We start from the raw sequence: 20,055 nt of genomic DNA, 5'->3' as shown, positions 1-20,055 counted from the left end.
GTAATAACAAAATTAAAAAAAAATACAATTTCATTTAGTGTAGTGAACATTTCTAGAGCTTCTTCATTCAAGGCACTGAATTAGATGCTGCAGGAGGGACCAAAAACAAAAACAAAAACAAACCAAGAATGCAATTTCTAGAAGCTTAGACATTCACAGGGAAGAAGAATGCAATTTCTAGAAGCTTAGACATTCACAGGGAATAATGGTTTAGATTCACATAAAATTATAGATTTTGCCTAAAAAATTGCATGAGTATGACCATATAACTTATTATTAAAACTGGGAGACTTTAGAAGAGAAGGGGGGATACAACATTAATAATTATACTGGGATCATCCTAAGCAAAACAACATGCAAAGAGGTAATATGAGGTTTCAAAGTTGGTAGAGTTTGATCTACTTAGTGAGATGAGGGAAGATTAAAGAAGGGAAAAATGTAAATTCAAAGTAGAGAGAATAGCATGAGCCAAACTATGGATGAGGGGGTGGCAAGTATCTGGATGGTTTCAGGTATAAAAAATCTATATTGGTGAGAAAGTTTGAAAAGCAAGTTAAAAATAGATCTCAAAGAGTCTTCCTATAAAATCTTTGTTTTAATAAAGGATTGATATGATTCAAACTCTAATTTGAGAAGATTGTTCTGCCGGGAATGCATAGAAAGGCTAGAAAGGAAAGAGATTGAATTAGCCAAGAAGATTCAGAAGGGAAGGAGTTATGAACCCGAACTAGGATGAGAATGTCATGGAGAAATTAGATGTCAATAATATTGTTGATGCAGAATTCATAGTTAGCTTCTATAGCAGGCTCTAGGTATAGAAAAGGAGTAAGAAATGAATAGGTCCTGCCCTGAAGGAGCAGAAGTATTAATGGCAGAGTAACCATCAATATGAAATACTCTTAAGAAGGCCGGTAAGATAGGGAATTAGACTAGATTTAGTTACAAATATATCATTTAAATGTAAAGATGTGGTGAGGAGTGCCATAAAATTATAAGAATGAGTGAATCAAGAAAGGAGTGAATCATACTTTTTTTTTTTTTTTCAAGGAATAGAACAATTAAGGAGAGAGAAGAGAGAAAGAAGGTGGAGGTAAGGAGGAAGAAGAAGAGGAAGGAGAGAGAGGGTAGTGGGGAGAGCTAGTGACACATTGGGGTAATTAAGGGAGTGGCAGAGGGCACCAAGCTGGGTTACCCCATTCAAAGACCTCCTATGAAAGACTTAGAATATGCAAACATTTTCATTCACCTCAGTGGCATCTGCTTCTGCAGCTCCCTAGGTGTGTTACTGAGTTCTCGACAACCCTATCCGGATTTCTCCTTTTCTCCACAGTATATCATTCTAGTTTGGTCCTTGGTTATGGCAGCAATCATGCAAGATAGGTCATATAATAGCATATTTTTGATACTAAGTAAATAAAATTCAGGTACGTAAGAAAAATACTGGGTTAGATCGCTATTTCTCGCTTTTTTCTCTTTGATCATAAAAACAATGAAGATGTATTCTTGGATTCTGATTAGTTATGGTTTCATATTGTTGACAGCTTTATAAAAATAAAAGATACCTTTTCGGGACGCCTGGGTGGCTCAGAAGTTGAGTGTCTGCCTTTGGCTCAGGTCATGACCCCAGGTCCTGGGATCAAGTCCCATGTTGGGCTCCCCGCAGAGGGTCTGCTTCTCCCTCTGCCTGTGTCTCTGCCTCTTTCTGTGTGTCTCTCATGAATAAATAAATAAAATCTTTTTTTTTAAAGATATCTTTTAACAGTCTTTCTTTTGCAAATAAAAATACAATATATTGTTGCTTGGCTAATCTTGTAGGTTCTTACGGGCTGACATGTTCCAAGAGTCCAACAACTCTGATCTGTGCTTCCTTTAAATTCTTTGAGATAGACACGCAAATTCTCAGGGATGCACCATTGAAAGAGATTTCAAAGACTAAACACAAACAGTTCTCTGTCCCTCTCGTCTACTGTTTATTACTTCAGACAATTAAATCTCTTGTGATTGTCTTAGTTACCTTGCTTCAGCACTCCTGTTTTATGTGTGGACGAAAATTTGTAAGATTAGTTTCTTTGTGCATAGATACATCTTGATTTTTGCGTGAGAGAACATATTTGTTTGTTATTCCCCATGTGCATTCTTAATTCTTCCTAAAATTCGGCTGACCGTTTGGAACTATTGATACATACTAGATTGGATTTTCAAGAAACTCTTCTTTCAGCACTTGATTACATGCAAATAATTGGTACTGTAAGAGATTTCATAGTTGATCCTGTGTTCGAGATAATTTATAAAAATGCAGGTATGGAAATGTTTACCTTTGCTTATATTTTCTATGAGTCAGTTCTTTATTCATGGCCATTCTTTACTAGAATCCTATCATTAAAAAAAAAAAGTTCTTAAAGGGGATTCCATCAGACTTTTGATATAAAAATTAACTCCTTTGATTAAATTTACCTAGACAGTCATGATGTATGACTTTAAACAATAAATTATACTCATATATCCAAAAGTTAATATTTATTCTTGTTAGACAGAGATGAAATCCTAACATATCCTATGTTCATGGCTACTTGACTGAACTATATCTGAGATAGTAATGCTTCGTGCTCCTGTCCTTGGCTAGTCACATGCATCTAGTTAGTTGTTGAACAATTCTCCAGTTGATGTGGCCAGTTTGATATATTTGCTCTTTCAGGCCTCAGTTACTTACGGATTTTCATTTTCTGTTTCCTATTGATTAGAAAGAAACAGAGAGTAAAGGCCACTGCTATAGATCACAGCCTCTATATTAGTCATAAATGTATGTATATCATTCATTGAGTAAAACCACAATGTCTATGAACTGTTTTTCTTTTCTCTTATTTATTGACAGTTTTTTTTTTTAATTACAACACAATGAATTGATGGTAAATACAGAAGATGCAATAGTATAAAAAGCCATTTAACCCTTCCCTAGGTTAAGACACTTACAGCAGACAAAAACTGCCCCACCCAAAATCCCCTCCTTGAATGGAAACAAAATAAATATAAATTAATAAATACAAAACAAATCACTGCACAGCCCTTAACTCTTTGATTGCCATGGCAAGAACCATGCTGATGATTCTAGCTTGTGACATTTGTGTGGTTAAAGGTTGCCGCAGCAGTCAAAGGGTTATAGCATTGTAAACATAAGTACTTTGTGGAAAAGTTCAGTCATGTTAATGGTCTACAGCGATGAGATTAATAGCATGACCCCTTGACCTTTAATGACGCAACATTATAAGGAGTTGAAGAGAGAGTAGCTTGGTGAGCTGTTACATAGACTAGTCAACCATTTTATTTAACAATGTGCTATGAGGCCTTGATTTACTAATAAAAGACAACTTGTGAATAATAAACACTGTTCAATGCATTGATCAATAAAATCAATGAAAAAATTAATTTAAGCACCACAAAATTTTGCCTGATTATATCTGACAGTCATAATACACTTTAGCACCATTTATTTAGCCTTATATTTGCACACAAACAAGCTTTGTGTTTGTCAGTAGAAGCTATCTGAAAAAATATATATTTACATATATATATATATATATATATATATATATATATATATATATATATGCCAGGTTAGAGATGTTATAAATGTATAGAATCCTGTGTGGGCAAAAAAACCACTAACAACTTGCAAACCTTAAAGCTCATTCAGCAAATAAATGTGTTATTTATTTCTTTCCTAGCACACAGAAGACTACATATTATCAAAAACTTAATGAAGTAGTGTTGAGTGTAATGTGAACAATCCAGAAGCTTAAAGTTAGATTTTAATATCCTCTCCACAACTGAAAATATCATGGGGAATTAAAATAAAGGCAAAGTATTGTCAGACTACCAAGAGATAATAGCCTAAATATTTAATTTCTTAGTGTTTCTCTCTGCTTCATGTTGTAATGTTATTTAAATAAAGTCTGCATTAATTTTATGCATTATATTCTTTTAATCTCCCATAACCACAATATAGAAAGGAAAAATGATTTTCATAAGAAGCTATAAAATGTCTACTGTTTACCCAAGAGACAACTTTCTTTTGCAATTGCTTGCATCTCATTCTGGCTCTGAAAGACAAATGTATGTGCAATTATTTTTTAATATAGCATATGGTATTTATTTGACAAACTAAATTTATGGGAGCTTTCCTCCCTAATCTATCTGTTTAATATGTATGTGTATGTATATTTATACACACACACATACATACATGCGCACACACTATACACACACACATACACACACACACACTATATATTTCCAAATCTATATTACCAGATAGCTCATATGGATGGCATAAATTGTGTTCATTATCATACTGATCCACTGCTGGAATCAAGATAATGTTAAATATAGGTATACAGATTTTAAAACATCTTGAAGATAGACTACTACACTGATGAAGCAGGCAATTTTCTTTGTATCAATAACTGATTCTTTTAAAAAACCATCAATAGACTATGGACTATGTTTTTGCTAAAAAAATTAAGTTTATTAAAAGTTATAATAGCGCAAATTTGAACTAGTAAACTCCATTTATTTCCTTCCTAGAATATAAAAACAAGATATATTTGTTTAAAATTAGATACCTAAAAAAAAAATCTTACAAGACTTTTAATCCTGAAGCAAATTTTTATGGGTGAGTCTTTAAAACCCCTGAAAATAGAGGTCCACAATAGAAATGCTGATGCAGTCAAAACCAATGCAGCAAAAAGCTGCCACTATAATACCCCTTATTCTTTTATTCTCTCTCTTTATAATATATATGTAATTTATGTAATTTACACATAAAGGGAAATAGACAAAGAATCGAGGTTTTTAGGCATTCATGTGCACATGATGTACCTTAAACAGAGTACTATATTAAGATATTCACTTTCCTGTATAATTATTTAAGATACATTCTCCAAAAGCGAACTTCCTTAGCTGGCTTATCAACAGTTGACAGCCTTCATACTCAGCATTTCACTTTTCTCAGGGGAATAAAAAAGTTAAAATCCAATATAAGAGATTGGAAGGTATGTGAAATTGATTGGGAACTGTCTTTGCATGAAAGTTGTGAAGGAAATTACAGAGGAACAAAAACATATTTTCTGGCACCATGTCTGATGTACAGTGCGGCTCAATTCTGGTTTTCATAAACGGAAGGGAAAATCAAATCTGTAAAAAAAGAAGGGCAAGGTGGAAATGGGAAGGAATGCAAATATAGGTACAGAGTGCATAAGACAACACAAAATAAATATATCCCTCCCCACCATCTGCATTTTGGGCTGACACCCAGAAAGCAAACAAATAATTTCAGATTTGGAGGAGCAGAAAAACCAGACATGCAATCATCCATGTTAAGAAATCAGGTCTGTTTGGAAGTAAACAAAGTAACCAAGATTGTGAAATTTTGTATTTATGAACGTATAAAAGAATAACTATTCCTCTTCAGATAGAAAAGAAGTGAGGAGAAAAAACACAACTCATTTTACCCACGCAGTAGTACATACTAAAGAGCTGTGAGAAGACAAGCAACCATGTGGCCTCTGTGATGTTATTTCAGTGGTAGCAAAGATTATGACATTGATTTAAGGATTGCATTATCATTCAAGGAAACTATATTTTACCTTCACAACTGGGTTATGAATAGATAGAGAGGGAGAAAGTTCAAATTGGCATTACGAAAGAACAAATGAAACATGCATTCTAGTGACTTTGCAAATAGACAGCTCACACCAGGCTTTATTCACCATATCTTAGCAAGACAGGCCAACATAGAAACATATAATCATACAAAAGGTGGCAAGTACAAGCAGCACCATATCCTATCCTAGGAAAAAGCATCCTACCATGCAGTCATATCTCACCAAAGCTTCATCAAATAGGAGGCATTTATAAAAAGGCCTGTGTCAAAAAATGTTATGCCTGGGGTCAGATCTAGCTACAGACCAAGTTCTATAGATATGTCTGTATTTTGCATGATTTTTTTTTTCATGGAGAAAAACAAGTAGATAAAATACTCAAGAAACATCTTCGTAAGTCAAGAGGTTAACCATTTTATTCATGTTCACCATTCCCTCCTTCCGTTTTTTTCCTTTGTGAAATAAGGGTTAATGACATCTTACTCTGAAGCTATGTGGCCTAACATGATACAGTTATCACATTTCCTTATTTATATTTAATTGATTTTCTTCTCCCTTCTTAAGGGCATATAAATCCAGCTCTGTAGCAGAGCACATGGCAAAGTATGTGAATCAGCACAACAATCTAGTTGACGATGTCTCTGTCTTACAATGCCCAGCGGGCCTTTGAATGTAAGGCCACATCGAGTGCAAATCTGATTACCCCCAGTCCAATATTAGTGTAAGACAGTTTTTTTAAGATGCACTGCTCTTTAAATTGGAAAGGCATAGAATCCTTAGAAATCTTCATAAATAAATAGCCTTCATATGTTTTTTATACTTCTGTACTAACCAGGAGTTAACTGGGTGTGCCCTCATTTCCCTTAAAGAGTTTTAGTTATGTACTATTTTACAGTACTCATGATTTACCTTCACTTCGTATAATTAGCATTGTTCTAAAAAAAAAAAAAGATGCGTGTTCCTGTCCAATTATAAGCTCACAATCATGTTTAAAAATTGAAGGCTGCTACTTCACTATTCTACCAGAGAATTGACGAATTTTATACTATCCGGTTTTCACTCGATTTCTGTGAATTTGTCAGTGTTTGTTTGGATCGGTGTTCACTCTTAGGCTTTATATACTATTGGTTCAAATTTCACAGCAGAAATGCGTATAAAATGTTGAAAGAGATGTTGTAATTGATGGTATTCATCTGACCTGAAATAGCTCTGAATCACTTCAACAGGATACCAGTGGAAACAAAGAATGATTTGAGTAGGAGAGAAAGACAACGGTTACAATTACATGAGATTTGAACACACAGGCACCTCTGCTGTGATGCCAAGTGTGTATACCATATGGTCACTGAGGTAAATTTCTATCCTAGAGAAATGGCTTTCTCAGGAGGTTCTAATATCTTTCCAATTGAGGTTACTTAACACCTAACTTTTGACATTTTTAGCCTATCAGGCAGTGCATTAGTATCAGATCTGTTTATGCAGGGTAACATCTAAAGACCACTGGCTAATTATATACATTGATATATCACATACCCATTACTAATATGAAGAGCTTAAAGTTGCATTTTTCTCTATTTTTATACTTGCTAAAGTAAAATTTCCAGTTGTATTAAGCAGTGCTATAGTATGTTTTTATATCTTACAAAACACTCATTTTTTTCTTTTCCTCCATTTCTATTATATTTAATAAATATAATATTTAATTTTCATATTTATGGTGTGGTGCTAGGCCTGGTTGCTGCTTTCTTTATTATATAAAGTTCTAATTTTTAAAATATAACCGGTAAAATTTTTCTGATGTAGCTAGGGTTCCCTCTTCAGCAACAAGGAACCTAAAACATACATATATATCCTCTGCCAGTTATAACCTGCGGTCACAATAAATCAGTATCATGAAGGTGCATGAGATGCAGTGGAATGATTAAATCCTGTAAAATTATTGGCTTGAAACCTTTGGTGATATCATATATTGGCTGAGATTGTATTTACAGCTACTTATAAATAGCTCATCTGAATTTAACATTTTTGATTTAGACGGCATGTTCTGTTTGACATCTGTGATATTTTGGAACGTGCTCTTGAGAGCATCCAAAAATTAAATGAACTCTTTGCGATGTTTGCGAAAAAGATTTCACCACCATCCACAAGGTTGTTTCAGTATATGTTACAATCTCACAGACTCAATACTATCAGTAAATCACCGCCTTTATTAGTTTCTGGAAATAATTTCCAAAACTTCAAAAAAAAAAAAAAAAGAAAAAAGAAAAAGATCTTTTCATGCCTTTTGTGTTAACTCAGTCTATTTGATTAAAACATCCACTTCTCTTCAGATAGCACATTGAATTTAGTCAATATGGACACATTTGTTACTCTACTGTAAGATTCACAAAGTGTGGGCGTGTATTTGATACTAGAGATATTAGCATAATATGCAGAACTTGGAAGTATTATATTACTCTACCTAGGACCCAGTATATACACATCATCCACATATTGGAACTACCAGTGAAGCTGGGCAATGTTTTCATCCACCACATTGCGTTTTCAAATCACCCACAGAAAGGGAATAGGAATAAGTGTATCGAATATGAAACAAATCGTGTCAATAGAAAAAGATTACAAGCAATCTGACTAGGAAAAGTAACATTTGCTTATTTCAGTAAATCAGTCTCTATCCTTTATTACTTAGTAATTATTTTCTGTAAATTATTACTTAGTAATTTATTACATCTGATTCAGAAAAGCCTTGCCCTCTGATTTATAACAGAAGTTGTCTTTGCTAGTATCATATAATGTTCTCTAATTTATCTATGGTATCTCTGCAGTTGTAAAGAGCCTCTGTATTCACCTGTTCTGATTGCCATGTCAGCAGACACTTTGTTCTAAAAGGGGTCAATAGTTAAATTCTCAACCTCTTGAACGGTCTGATGTGGACTGACTTCTTTTTAGGGAATACAGACTGACTGGCTATTTTAATACTTCATTTCAGTCCAGTTAACAATATATAGAACAATAATATTTGGCTAAAATTATAAACTATAGAGTTAATTTATGTAAGGAACATTACCTTGTTTACACTTGTGTTTATATTAAAGTAATAATAATGAAACAGAAGGAGAATTATGTTTTGTGATCACAAATGTGTTTTCAATTTGAGAAACCCTAGGTCTGAACTTTCCATGCTAGTAATGATAGTGTGATGAAAAATATTTGCTAGATTGTATGCAGGGAGATTTCTATCGATACTGAACTTGGTATATTATGTTGTTGACCTGTGGGAAGTTTATCCCACATTGTTTTTGAATCACTTTTCTTATGTGCTAGACCAATTGGTCACTCTCCCTTTCATTATTCCAATAGGATCAAGACTTTTTTTTTTCCCCAAACCCCAAGTGGAAGAGGAGTCAGCAACCATACTCACAAAGTGCCCTGTGTACAATACACAAATAGAATCTTGATGTTTTCGGTTATATGGAACTTAATATTTTCTTATCTCTTGTAATCTCACAGCCTGAAAATTTAACTGTTCTAGTCAAGAGAGAAGCTATAGATGCCTCTTCTTATCACATTAATCTCATCTCATATTTAAGTAAATACGACCCAACACTTACCCATGACATTTCCAGAATTCAAGCATAATGACAGGGTCCTTCCCTTCTTAATGCTATGGTTATTTTCTAGCCCTTATATACTTATAGTTGTATGATGGATCAGGATTTTGTGACAAATGAGTAAAGAGGCAAAAGATTGCTTCTTCAGTTTCTTTCTCATTTTAGAAAAAATAAAATAAAATCAACATTTAATGCAGGTTTATGGGATTCCTCAATGATTTACCCATGCCCCCAAATGACAGAGTTCCTCATTTCTATGTTTAGCAAAATACAATTTCCAGTCATCTTTTTTCTTGACACCAAAGTCCTAAAATGATTAAACCCTCCCATGAGCAAACACTGTATAAGTGAGCTTATGTAGATAGTCCTCCGTGCTCAGTAGAAGTGACTAACTCTTTATAATATCAACATCATCTAGAATGGAAGCACTGAAGTGAAGCTACGGGACTGATTTTGGTCCTCTCTCCACGCTTTCTTTCTTGGCCCTCGCATACATAATCTCTGATATCTTGTCAAAATACAGTTTGCATTGCATAATGTTTTGCTGTAAAGCCATTCCTCTTTTTTAACTGTTCTTTTTTCTTATCCTTACATTATATATGTTCAGGTTGTAAGAAATCACAATCTGCAAGGCTTTGCAGCATGCCACCCATGATTACAAAATATTTTCCCAAACCAAATCATAAACATGTTGTTTAACTGAAAGACATTCTAATTTTCATGCTATGTTGAGTATAAATATAAATTCAAGGCAGCCAAACTATCCATTTCCAAATAAGAATGTGTACCTACACTCATTAAAAATCATCTGGAAATGTGTATTATTAGCAAATGAGTAAGAAATTTTCACTAGTATAAAATTCCTGCTTTATATAAAAGCCACACTGGCCATTCAAGTATTTTGAGGTTTTTTTTTTCCCCTATAGTTTTATATTTGTACTTAAAATGATGAATTTAGACTTGAAATTATATTAAAGGAAAATTAAAAGTCACTTCTACCTATAGGGCATTTTCGAGTGTGCATGTAAAATAGCAAAGTGTCCATCTTGCAGATCCACCATCAACACTCTTTCTCTCTACTCTAAGGAAACAGCTCATGCTTACTAGGGTTTTAGAGTACAATTAACACTCCAAAGGAGAAGCAACACCAGATTTCCTTCAGTTTGTGCCAGTTTGCAAGTTAAAGGTCAAAGGGCAAAGACATAGAACAGGACTCTTCAAGGAAAATTTTCACAGAAGACAATGTTTAAGTTGTTGTTAATGACAGTCAACAGATCAATAATCAAGTTCAAGGCAAGCTGTTCATTGTTTCAAAAGCTAATCCCCTCAAAAGCTGGCTTTCACACAAAGCCAATGTCTGACTCATGGGGTGCATTCAGTCTGACCATCTCTAATAAGTTCACAGCCCAGTGGCTGTAAAGCCTTTCACTGCAAGAAGCAGCTCCTAAAAATCAATAAAGAGGTCTGTCAGTTGCTGACTTTTCTCTAGGAAAAAAATATTGATACAAACCTGCTCTGCAGGTCACATGAAAATGACAATACTGCTGTTAGGACAAATTACACTCAACAATGAAATGCTTTGGTGGTCTCTTGGCTCTGTCAGTGATCAAATGGATGGCTAAATGCCAGAAGCCACACTAACCCTTTGAGAACTATGGCTGACATGCAATAGGTAATGTACTGGAGGATATTCATGCAATCTCAGAGTCATCATTTTAAGTCATTTTAAAAATGGCAATGCTGACTGCATGTACCAAGGCAAACTGAATTTTCATGCAATGGATTTCAAAACAGAAATTCAATATGTCTAAGGAAAAAAAAAAGACTTAGGCTATTATAATCAGTTCCTCAAATAAAATTTCACTCTTACATTTTCTTAATAAAATATCTTTTTATTTGCCAGAAAAATGTTTGGCAAGTAACATCGTTTCTGTTCGCTATAAACGCATTTATGTAGTACCACAAATCGCTTAAAAATTACATGGGGTTGTAGGATACCTGTTTTAGAAACCTGAACTCCTTGAACCCGTGCCGGTTTTTACCATTGCCCAGTTCTAGAATTTACCAGATAGCAAGACTGACGACCCTAAGACTCTGAAAGCTGATCTGATAGTTCTCAAAGGGTTACACCAAGGTATTACTAGTGTCACATATCCTTGTAAAATAACTGTCACTTTAAACCACTTTGGAGACATACTGCTTCTTGCTCTTAATGAATATTCCTGACAGACCCACGGAAGGCCTGGGGCAATGGCCTAATAACAACTTGGGGAGATCATCACAATGATGTAGGGGTCAGGTGGCAGGAAGGGGATTAGAAACACTTCAAAAACAATCAAAAGGTCCTGTTTGAATATAGCTATGAATATAAATGTGATGAAACATTGAGGACGTAGCTGAGAACAGCTGTATAAAACGAAAAATGGATGTATTATTAAGGCTGTTACTATATTGCAGATATTTTGGCCCCTTGTTGGTCGGAAAATGGCTGTCCCAACAGTCTAAAGTCCTGCATCTGTATTCCAGATCTCCCACCTGACAAAAAAGGAAGTGGAGGAGACTATCCATAGCAGTCAGAGAGCTATCTTCTTTGGAGACAAAGCTGTTTTGGGTCTTCACACTTTCCTGAAAGTTCAATTGTGGGTTTTTTGTTTGTTTGTTTAACCTTTTTTTTTTTCTTTGCTTTAAAGCAAAAATTCATGGGTTTTCCATTTTGCTTTTTTTCCCCCAGATATGGGCTCAGACTTCAGAAGGAAAATAATATTAGAAACCTTTAAGAAGAATCTTTTCTTCTTTTTTTTTTTTTCCTCTTCTTTAGTTAATCCTGAAAATTTACTGGGCATTGAGCGTGCAGAGGAAAGGCCTAGAACTGAATGACAAAGAAAGACAAAGGACTGAAGAACGGCAGATACTGTGCATCATGGAAGCTTCCCCATGAGTGTGTTTCCACTCATGTGCAGGACCAGCAACCCTCTGGGTTTGAAAGGTCAGCCCTGAATCAGGCTGCCACCAGCCTGCTCCTAGCTAGGAAACAGCATAACAGCTCTTGTCTTGAATCTCAAGTTACCACAAACTCCTGGAAAAGAAAGAAAGAAAAAAAAAACCCCTACATCACACCCACTCTTGCATAGAGCGTTTACAGTACAGTATGTGGCGGGGTGTTCCTTTCCTCTTGAACTGGAACACAGTGTAAACCAATACAAGGAGGCATAAGGCCAAGATGCAGGGAATGACAATAGCTATGGCTTTCACAGTGCTGGCTGTGTTGTCCAGTTTGATGACAATGTCTACATCGTCTGGGGGGCTGTGTCCTTCTTTATCTCTGTCTGTTGGTCCATCACAGCCCATAAAATCCTTGAGGATGGATCTGGGATATCCAGGTTCTACTTTGAGTATCTGGTTGTTGAATTTCCAGTACTCCTTTCCTTTGTAGAAATACGTAAAGCCTAGAGGGGGAAACACACACACACACACACATAGGTACCACTTATTTGGAAAATGTATACGTACAGCAGTTTTTATTAGTTTACATTAGGCTACTTTTAAAAAGAGGTATGGTAAGGCCCTTCAAATTTGCTAGGAAGAAAACATTACCTTCAGCTCAGCAGTCTGTTGAAATAAACCTGGCTGGTATACTATAGGAGTTGTGCCCTCTAATGCCTACGGAAAGCTTAGCCAAGAGGCAAAATATCTATAGAGGACTGTTGAGAGAGCCCACTGAACACATCTACTCCTAGTCTGGAAAGAACGCTTTACCCTATTTCTTACTTGTAAGGTTGCTGTTTCAGATTTACCCATCAGGGTGATAATTCCAACCTACACTGAACTATGCTGAAACAGCAGCCTTCTACATCGAGGCACTCTGTGCCTGCAGATACTGAGGACACTCCACAATGCATTATGAGGAGGCCACCCCATGAGACACTTCAGGGGAGATTTCTCATCATCCTAGTCAGGACCAGTTGTGTTTAAACACTAGGTTCGCTTCTGTCATTTGGACAAAAAATCATAACATTTTGTAAGTCATGAAACTATAGAGATGTGTTTCTTTGCTAGAAATCTTAATAAGTAAATAGGTATTTCGAGTATTTTCTGCACCAACCTTATTTCTGGCTCTTGATCATGCCCATTTTGTCCCTTCTCCTTTTCCCCTTTTTATTTAACATTCTTATTGACTTATATAGTAAAGGATTAGTAGAGTATAAATAAATCTGTAATTCTTCTTTTAATATTTTCAAATGAAATATTTCACAGGTGGTATGTGGAGGGCTCATGTAACCAGCAATACATATGAGGCATGTTCCAAAACATCATGGATGCAGATAATAGACTCTGAAAGCTTGTGAACATTAAACTACAAATATGTGTGTTTTCCTTAGGACTGTTTTCTAAATTGTTGTTTTTGTTGGGAAAAAAAAAAAGTTTTTCTTTTCATCCAGAGCTTCTTCATCCTAAGTTTTTTGTGACTGTACTCTTTGGACTTAATTCCTGCTTAAGACAAAATTCAAGAAACTACAATGAAATACTTTAACGTTATCAATACTTAAAAACTGTACTTTGAGAGCTATCTATTTTGAATAGTATACCTACTTTAGAGTTAGTAATCATTAATGAGGGTTTTTTTTTAAATCCTGTATTATTGAGCACTTATTATGGAAGAAGTACTATGCTTAAAACTCAGTAAATAACATATTTTAATCCTTATAACCACTCTGTTAGGTAGAATTATTTACCTATGTTTTTCAGGCAAAGATACTGAGGTTCAAGGATAAGATAATATGTCCAAGTCCTGGTGAAAGCAGAATTTAAATCTTGATCTAGTTCTAGAGTCCTGAACACTTAATGATTTTCTTAAAACTATGTCCTTTAGAGATCTCCTGTCCTTTAACAATTGCTTCTTGATTAAACATCACAGGTTGTGACAGGTAAAACCCATGCAACAAAAAACTCTGACACCTTTCAAAAAATTTCATCTAGGATAGACCAATCACTTCAGGTCAATCCACTTAGGAAATCATTCTGTTCAATGCCATAAAAATCTGCTGTTACTTTTAGTTTCCAAGGGCAGTTCTGCAATCAGAGTAACATGCCAAGTGAAAACAGGTGTATGTAGATTCAAATATTTCAGCAGGGAGCTGGTATTTGATCACGCTAATGAAATCCAATGTAATTACTCAACAAGCTTGGATAAAGAAATGTTGAGGACTTGCCAAATAACAGTACATTAGACAATCGCAGTTGAATAATGGCATTGATTTAGAATTAAACAGACCTTCAAAACAGGTGAATGTACTTCTTATATTTATAAACTGGAAACCAACAGCTGGAAGTGTCCTCATCTTTAATCTTTAGTCAAAGCTAATTACTGTGAATCTACCAGGTTCCATACAAAAGTTCAGAAGTTTCCATTTTCGTATTTATGCAGGCCAAATTTTATAGTAGCACACTCTGTATACAGGAGCAGAATTGTAGTTTACTGAATATACTTGTTAACAAGTCTAGTCAGTAGAAGTTAAATAATGAAAGTATTTGAAAAGAAGTGGCCTGCGATCTTGGTAATAGAAATCTGTTAAACCTTGATCCCACAATATTCATCTCATTTGATAATGTAAGTCTGATTCCGTCCCCCACTTAAGAAATAGCAGTTGGTTAAAGAAATGTTTATGTACTCATTTTTTCTTCCTTTTTAAGAGTAGCTTTGATGTTATACTCTTGTAGATGTTATGCTTATAAAGAATAGCAACTTCAGATGAATTCTTGCCTGAATTATTATTTTTTGAGAAATCCTGGGAAAGAATTCAGTGAGGTTGCAATGTATTATGTGATGACTTTTTTTTCCTCCCACATGTGACCAGATTTTACTGGTGACTTTTCTATTGCTTAGTCCTAAAATGTAGTAAGACACCGTCCACCATCATTGTCTTGTTCTAACTCAGTAGATGTTCCTGGATGACAGTGTCTACGTGTTCTCTGTCTTCCACTTTTATATGTTTATTAGTAAGAAGTTAATTAGTGTTTAATATAATAAATGAATAAACCGACTCTTGTGGAAATACGTGTTTGAATCATACTTGTATGTTTTAACAGAGAGTGAGGATGGGGAAGAGGGACTAGAGGGACTAGAGCAAATCAATAGAAGAGTCAAACTATTTTAATAGGCTAACGTAGTCAAGACTATTTTAACAGCACTCAGCAAAACGAAAGGCAACAGTTTGAAAAGTAGAATCTTGTATTTGCCTTAAAATTGCATTTTTCTAAGGAGGAAATATAGAATACCTGCATGATATGGCTTGAGAGCAATTAACATAGAAACAATTTGAAGGAGAGGGACTGCAGCAATTCTTTACTACAACTTTAGTATGGGTTACAAACTCACCGTGCCCTAAAACACGGTCAACTAAGGAGTGCTAAGAAGAAATCATTCCACTATACTCTGCATGAGTCAAATCTCATTTAGACTGTTGTATTTTTAAGGACTAAAAGTAAAGAGGAAAATGAAAAAGCTGTTAAATTAAGATGGTTATCGGTGAAAATCAGGAGGATGATGACTCAGGAAGCCACGTTCTGAGAAAGAATACTTGTCTAGTACAAGATGAAAAATTTAACCAGACACGACAGATAATCAGTTACTTCAATGAATATATACTATAGAGAAAAGTGTTAACTTTTCCTCTTTGGAGAAAATGCATTACAGCACGTTCGGTGGGACTAGAATGTTCTAGTTTCAAGCTTCAAATATATAATTTTACCTTTTCTATGATTATGAATAAGTTACTTTAACTGATACCAGTTTCCTCCTTTATAAATCATAACAAAGGCCATCAAAGGGTATTTATGTTGGACAATTAAATTAGATAATGAATTTATATATCCGATACATGATAGGCATTCAATAAATGGCACCAAGTATTCATATTTCATTGGTAAAAATGGGAGAATTAATATCAGTAAGTATATACGGAGGCATAGTCCACCTTAATATGAAAAATATCCTTCAAAAATCTATAACTGGGTTTCTGAATTTGTGGACTTTTGCTTAAGATTACCACTAGGAGAAGGTTCCAAGGAAGAAATTCCTACACTGATGGAAGGAGAGACTGGAGAAAATATTCAGTGTTTTCTCGTCTCTAGCTTTATGACTATCAAATTTAATGTGCACAGACTTTTGGGAATTACTTTGAGTCAAAATATAAATATAAATATGTTTACTTAATAATTTGAACTTGTTACCTTTCATACACAAACCTAAGGGAAGAATCTGTGTAAAGTATGAATTTAACATAAAAAGCAACAAACATGAAATTTGTAGGTAATAAAAAAGTGGAGAATTTGTTGTTGATAGCCAAAGCCTTCCAGAATCTTTGATATTGCTATTTACAGAACAAGGGTTTCAGACAGATGAGATCTCTCTTCCAGGGAGGGAATTTTTGGAATAATGGGAGGGATAAAATTAATTCAGATGACTAATATTTATTGTATGTTTAGTCTGTGGCTCCTTCAAAGAGGGGATAATGAGCATATAAAATGATCATTGTAATATGAGACTGAGTGCAAGGCATAGGATAACCACAGAAGGATAATCAAGGAGGATATTCTGAAAGATGAAAAGTGAGCTCAGTGAAGGATATCAAAGAAGGAGGCCAGATCAGTAAAAGTCCAGAAAAAAATAGATATATCAAAGTTTCATCTGTAGTTTTTAGTCATTTGTAATCATTGATTTCCTCCCAAATGCTTTATTTGTCAGTATTTTACAAAGTTAGTTTTCGCTATGTGAAAAGAAACCATGAAGTTCTGAATATAATAAACTGTTGTTGCTTTTTTTCCCTTATGAAATTGAGTCTTGAGGTGAGAAGATCATGGGGGAAACGCTCATGGAATTATGATCTTGGCTGTCTCAGTCCTGGTTTATACAACACACAAAATTGGTGAAAATCGATAGTATTTTGTTAATTGTATTAATATAACATAAAAAAATATAATTACATGTTAGAATTTAAAAAGCTATATGTGTTGCTTCATACTTATCCAGAAACCATTTATGAAAGAGTTAATTCAGTTCAGAATATGCTTCTCAGTACAACTTGACTGATACATACTGTATGAATATTATTAAATATTCAGATGGAAAAGAGTATGAAAAATCATGGGGCAGGGGGCAGCAAGGTTTTTTTTGTTATTTTTATATAATTATGATTTATTCCCAGAGAATCTGAATCAAATCTCAGATATCAGTGGCCTTATAGATGGAAACAGGGAAAATGAAAATTACTGTGGTAAAGAATTATGATTATGTGTATTTTTTTAAATCTTTTGAAATAACTTATTACTTATTTTATTTTTTTTCTAAATTTTTAAAAAATTTTTACTTATTTATGATAGCCACACAGAGAGAGAGAGAGAGGCAGAGACACAGGCAGAGGGAGAAGCAGGCTCCATGCACCGGGAGCCTGACGCGGGACTCGATCCCGGGTGCCCAGGATCGAACCCTGGGCCAAAGGCAGGCGCTAAACCGCTGCGCCACCCAGGGTTCCCCTTATTACTTATTTTAAAAGCTAGTTTTATCTTAAAAGATAAACTCAGTTTAGAAAATTGATGAAATAAAGACAAATTAAATCCATAGAAGAGGACAGAGATGTAAAGATATCTGTCAAAAGGATAGCAATAAGAAAATGGGAGAAGTAACAGTGCAGTCACACCAGAGGCAATAATCAGATCAAAATAGGGTCCCCAACTCAAACTATGCAGATGAGGATTAAAAGGACAAAGAAATGTAAAAGAAAGTGAAATTAATAAATAATTTTTAATTATTTAACAATTAATAAACTAAAGACAAATGAGAAATTGTTACCCAAGTTTGTTGAATTAATAACTAATAAGATCCTGGTTGAATTTTCTTTGCAATATTTTTGTATGGTACAAAATTTTGTATGTGATAACTTTTATTGAAGACAGTCTAGAGCAGCGATAAGACTTACGTAAATATTAGCAAGAGCTGGTTTTATCTGCGCTTCAATAAACACATTTATTCTAACTTCCAAGAAATCTCCTCTCCCTCTAGTTTCTTCCTTGGTAACACCTACAGTTCATAGGGGCGATCGCAATTTCCTGCCTCCATGTGATCATTTTTCACATTTTTTTCATTTCTTCGTCCTTTTATTTCTCATCCTCATAGTTTGAGTTCAGGGCCCTATTTTGGTCTGACTTATTGCCTCCAATGTGACCGCACATTTCCTTCCTTTATTTTCTTATTGATATCCATTTGACAGATACGTTTTCATCTCTATCTGTCCTCTTCTATGGATTCTGCTTTCATCACATACAGGCTCTGTATCTTAACTTGGTCCTTTAATTTTCTGAATCAATGGAATATACACAAAATCTGAAATTCTCAGCAAGTGCTATATGATCAGGGCTCCAAGGGTCTTTTTGACTCTGCCTCTGCCTATGGCATATTACTTGTGGGGCACCATCATACGGAATGTAGTACATCACTTCATATAACAAGTGTCAAAATACAGTTTGTGCACTTTGACTTTTCTGATTGGTGTTTATCGATCCTGAGTCAGTTCCTTCAGATTTACACTCAGTGTAGAGTTTACCTTAAACTCTGGCAATAACATTGATCATTAATTGCAGTGTTCAGTAGTAGTGTGGATTTTTCATTTTCCTCCCATTTCTTCAGTTAACTTTTCTGTTCTTTCCTCTCCTGACATGTTTAATTTTGTTGTTGCAAGTGATGTTTATTTTGCTCTTGTTGCATATATGTTATAGACTTTTCATGCTATTGATATTGGTATATCATTTTCTTTTTTTTTTTTCTTTTTTTTGGTATATCATTTTCTTACAGTTCCTATTATAAATCATTTGGTGGGGTGCATTTTTTCTACATATTTCAGAATGATTTTTCTTTCCTTTGTTCTGGAATATTATATATAAGTCGTATTTTGAATTATCATTATGGTTTATTCCTACTTACTGATTTCTGAATGAAGAGAGAAATGTTGAGATTTTATGTATGCCAACAGATAGGAGTGTAGGGATTTTCTGTCGCGTGGCTAACTTTCCTCTTAGGATTTGGCTGAAACTCAAATCCTGAGATAGAGAACAAGGAATGTGGGCAGCTCTCTGCTCTGCTATTAAGCAATCATACAGTCGCTTAGCCTGGTTGTATGGAGTTGGCATCTTCCCTGCTTGCTGACACTCTAAGTAAAGGTGTGCATGAAAAATTAAAATCTTCAACATGCACAACTGCCAGGTGTCTGTGTTCAGCCCACACTTAACAACATACCTTCCTTTCGACCAGTTCCTGTCCTATATATGTCTGTTACTAAATTTATAGGAATTTTAATAGAAAAATAGGTGACGTTACTTTGAAGGTAGCCACACCCTCCATTTTAAAAATTGCCTTTATTTTTTTTCTCATAAACTAAAATAAGCTGAGGTTAAAAAACACCTGGAGCATAATATTAAACATAAATCTAGAATGGAAAGTTCATGTAAATATAATATTTTATAGCCCTAGCATGGTACTTTCTAATGATTTAACATAATGAAAAATTAGAATGCATTATTGAAATACTTAGTAAACTCATGATATATATAATGCACATGCTGCATACCATTTTCTTTGTGCACAAAGGCTCCTTGAGGAGATTCAGGGATACCTTTCCAGACTGTGATTGGTTTGGGATAGCCAGGATCCATGGTCTTCATTTCTTCACTGTATCTCCAATACCTAAAAAGAACAATAAACAAAAACAACAAAAACAAAACACATGCGTAGGGAA

General features: G+C 34.6%; 1 protein-coding gene and 1 long non-coding RNA gene across 12 annotated transcripts in view; one reads left to right on the top strand and one right to left on the bottom strand.

Annotated features, from left to right (window-relative positions):
- The window catches only part of MMP16 (matrix metallopeptidase 16), a 305,079-nt gene that overhangs the window by 9,958 nt on the left and 275,066 nt on the right, over positions 1–20,055 (bottom strand). The window contains exons 9-10 of one of the 2 annotated variants that reach the window (XM_072803988.1): positions 19,888–20,003; positions 2,844–12,714 (exon numbers count right to left, since the gene is read on the bottom strand). In XM_072803988.1, coding sequence (XP_072660089.1) covers positions 12,380–12,714; positions 19,888–20,003 — 451 coding nt within the window. In that variant the 3' untranslated portion in view covers positions 2,844–12,379. Of the gene's footprint in view, positions 1–2,843; positions 12,715–19,887; positions 20,004–20,055 lie in introns of those variants that run through there. The other variant, XM_072803989.1, reaches the window with a different exon arrangement.
- Positions 1–20,055, top strand: part of LOC140620152 (uncharacterized) — a 79,894-nt gene that overhangs the window by 27,631 nt on the left and 32,208 nt on the right. For 6 of the 10 annotated variants that reach the window (XR_012019906.1, XR_012019904.1, XR_012019901.1 and 3 more), the window contains 2 exons: positions 1,048–1,090; positions 12,087–12,254. The exons of 1 other annotated variant lie outside the window; for it this stretch is intronic. This is a non-coding gene — a long non-coding RNA (uncharacterized lncRNA). The remainder of the gene's footprint in view (positions 1–1,047; positions 1,091–12,086; positions 12,255–20,055) is intronic. 3 more of the 10 variants (XR_012019903.1, XR_012019907.1, XR_012019909.1) reach the window with 2 other exon arrangements.

Source organism: Canis lupus, chromosome 28, assembly GCF_048164855.1.
Source record: "Canis lupus baileyi chromosome 28, mCanLup2.hap1, whole genome shotgun sequence".
Taxonomy (NCBI): Eukaryota; Metazoa; Chordata; class Mammalia; order Carnivora; family Canidae; genus Canis; species Canis lupus.
Note: the sequence above shows the minus strand (reverse complement) of the source record. Positions and strands in the feature narration are given on the sequence as shown.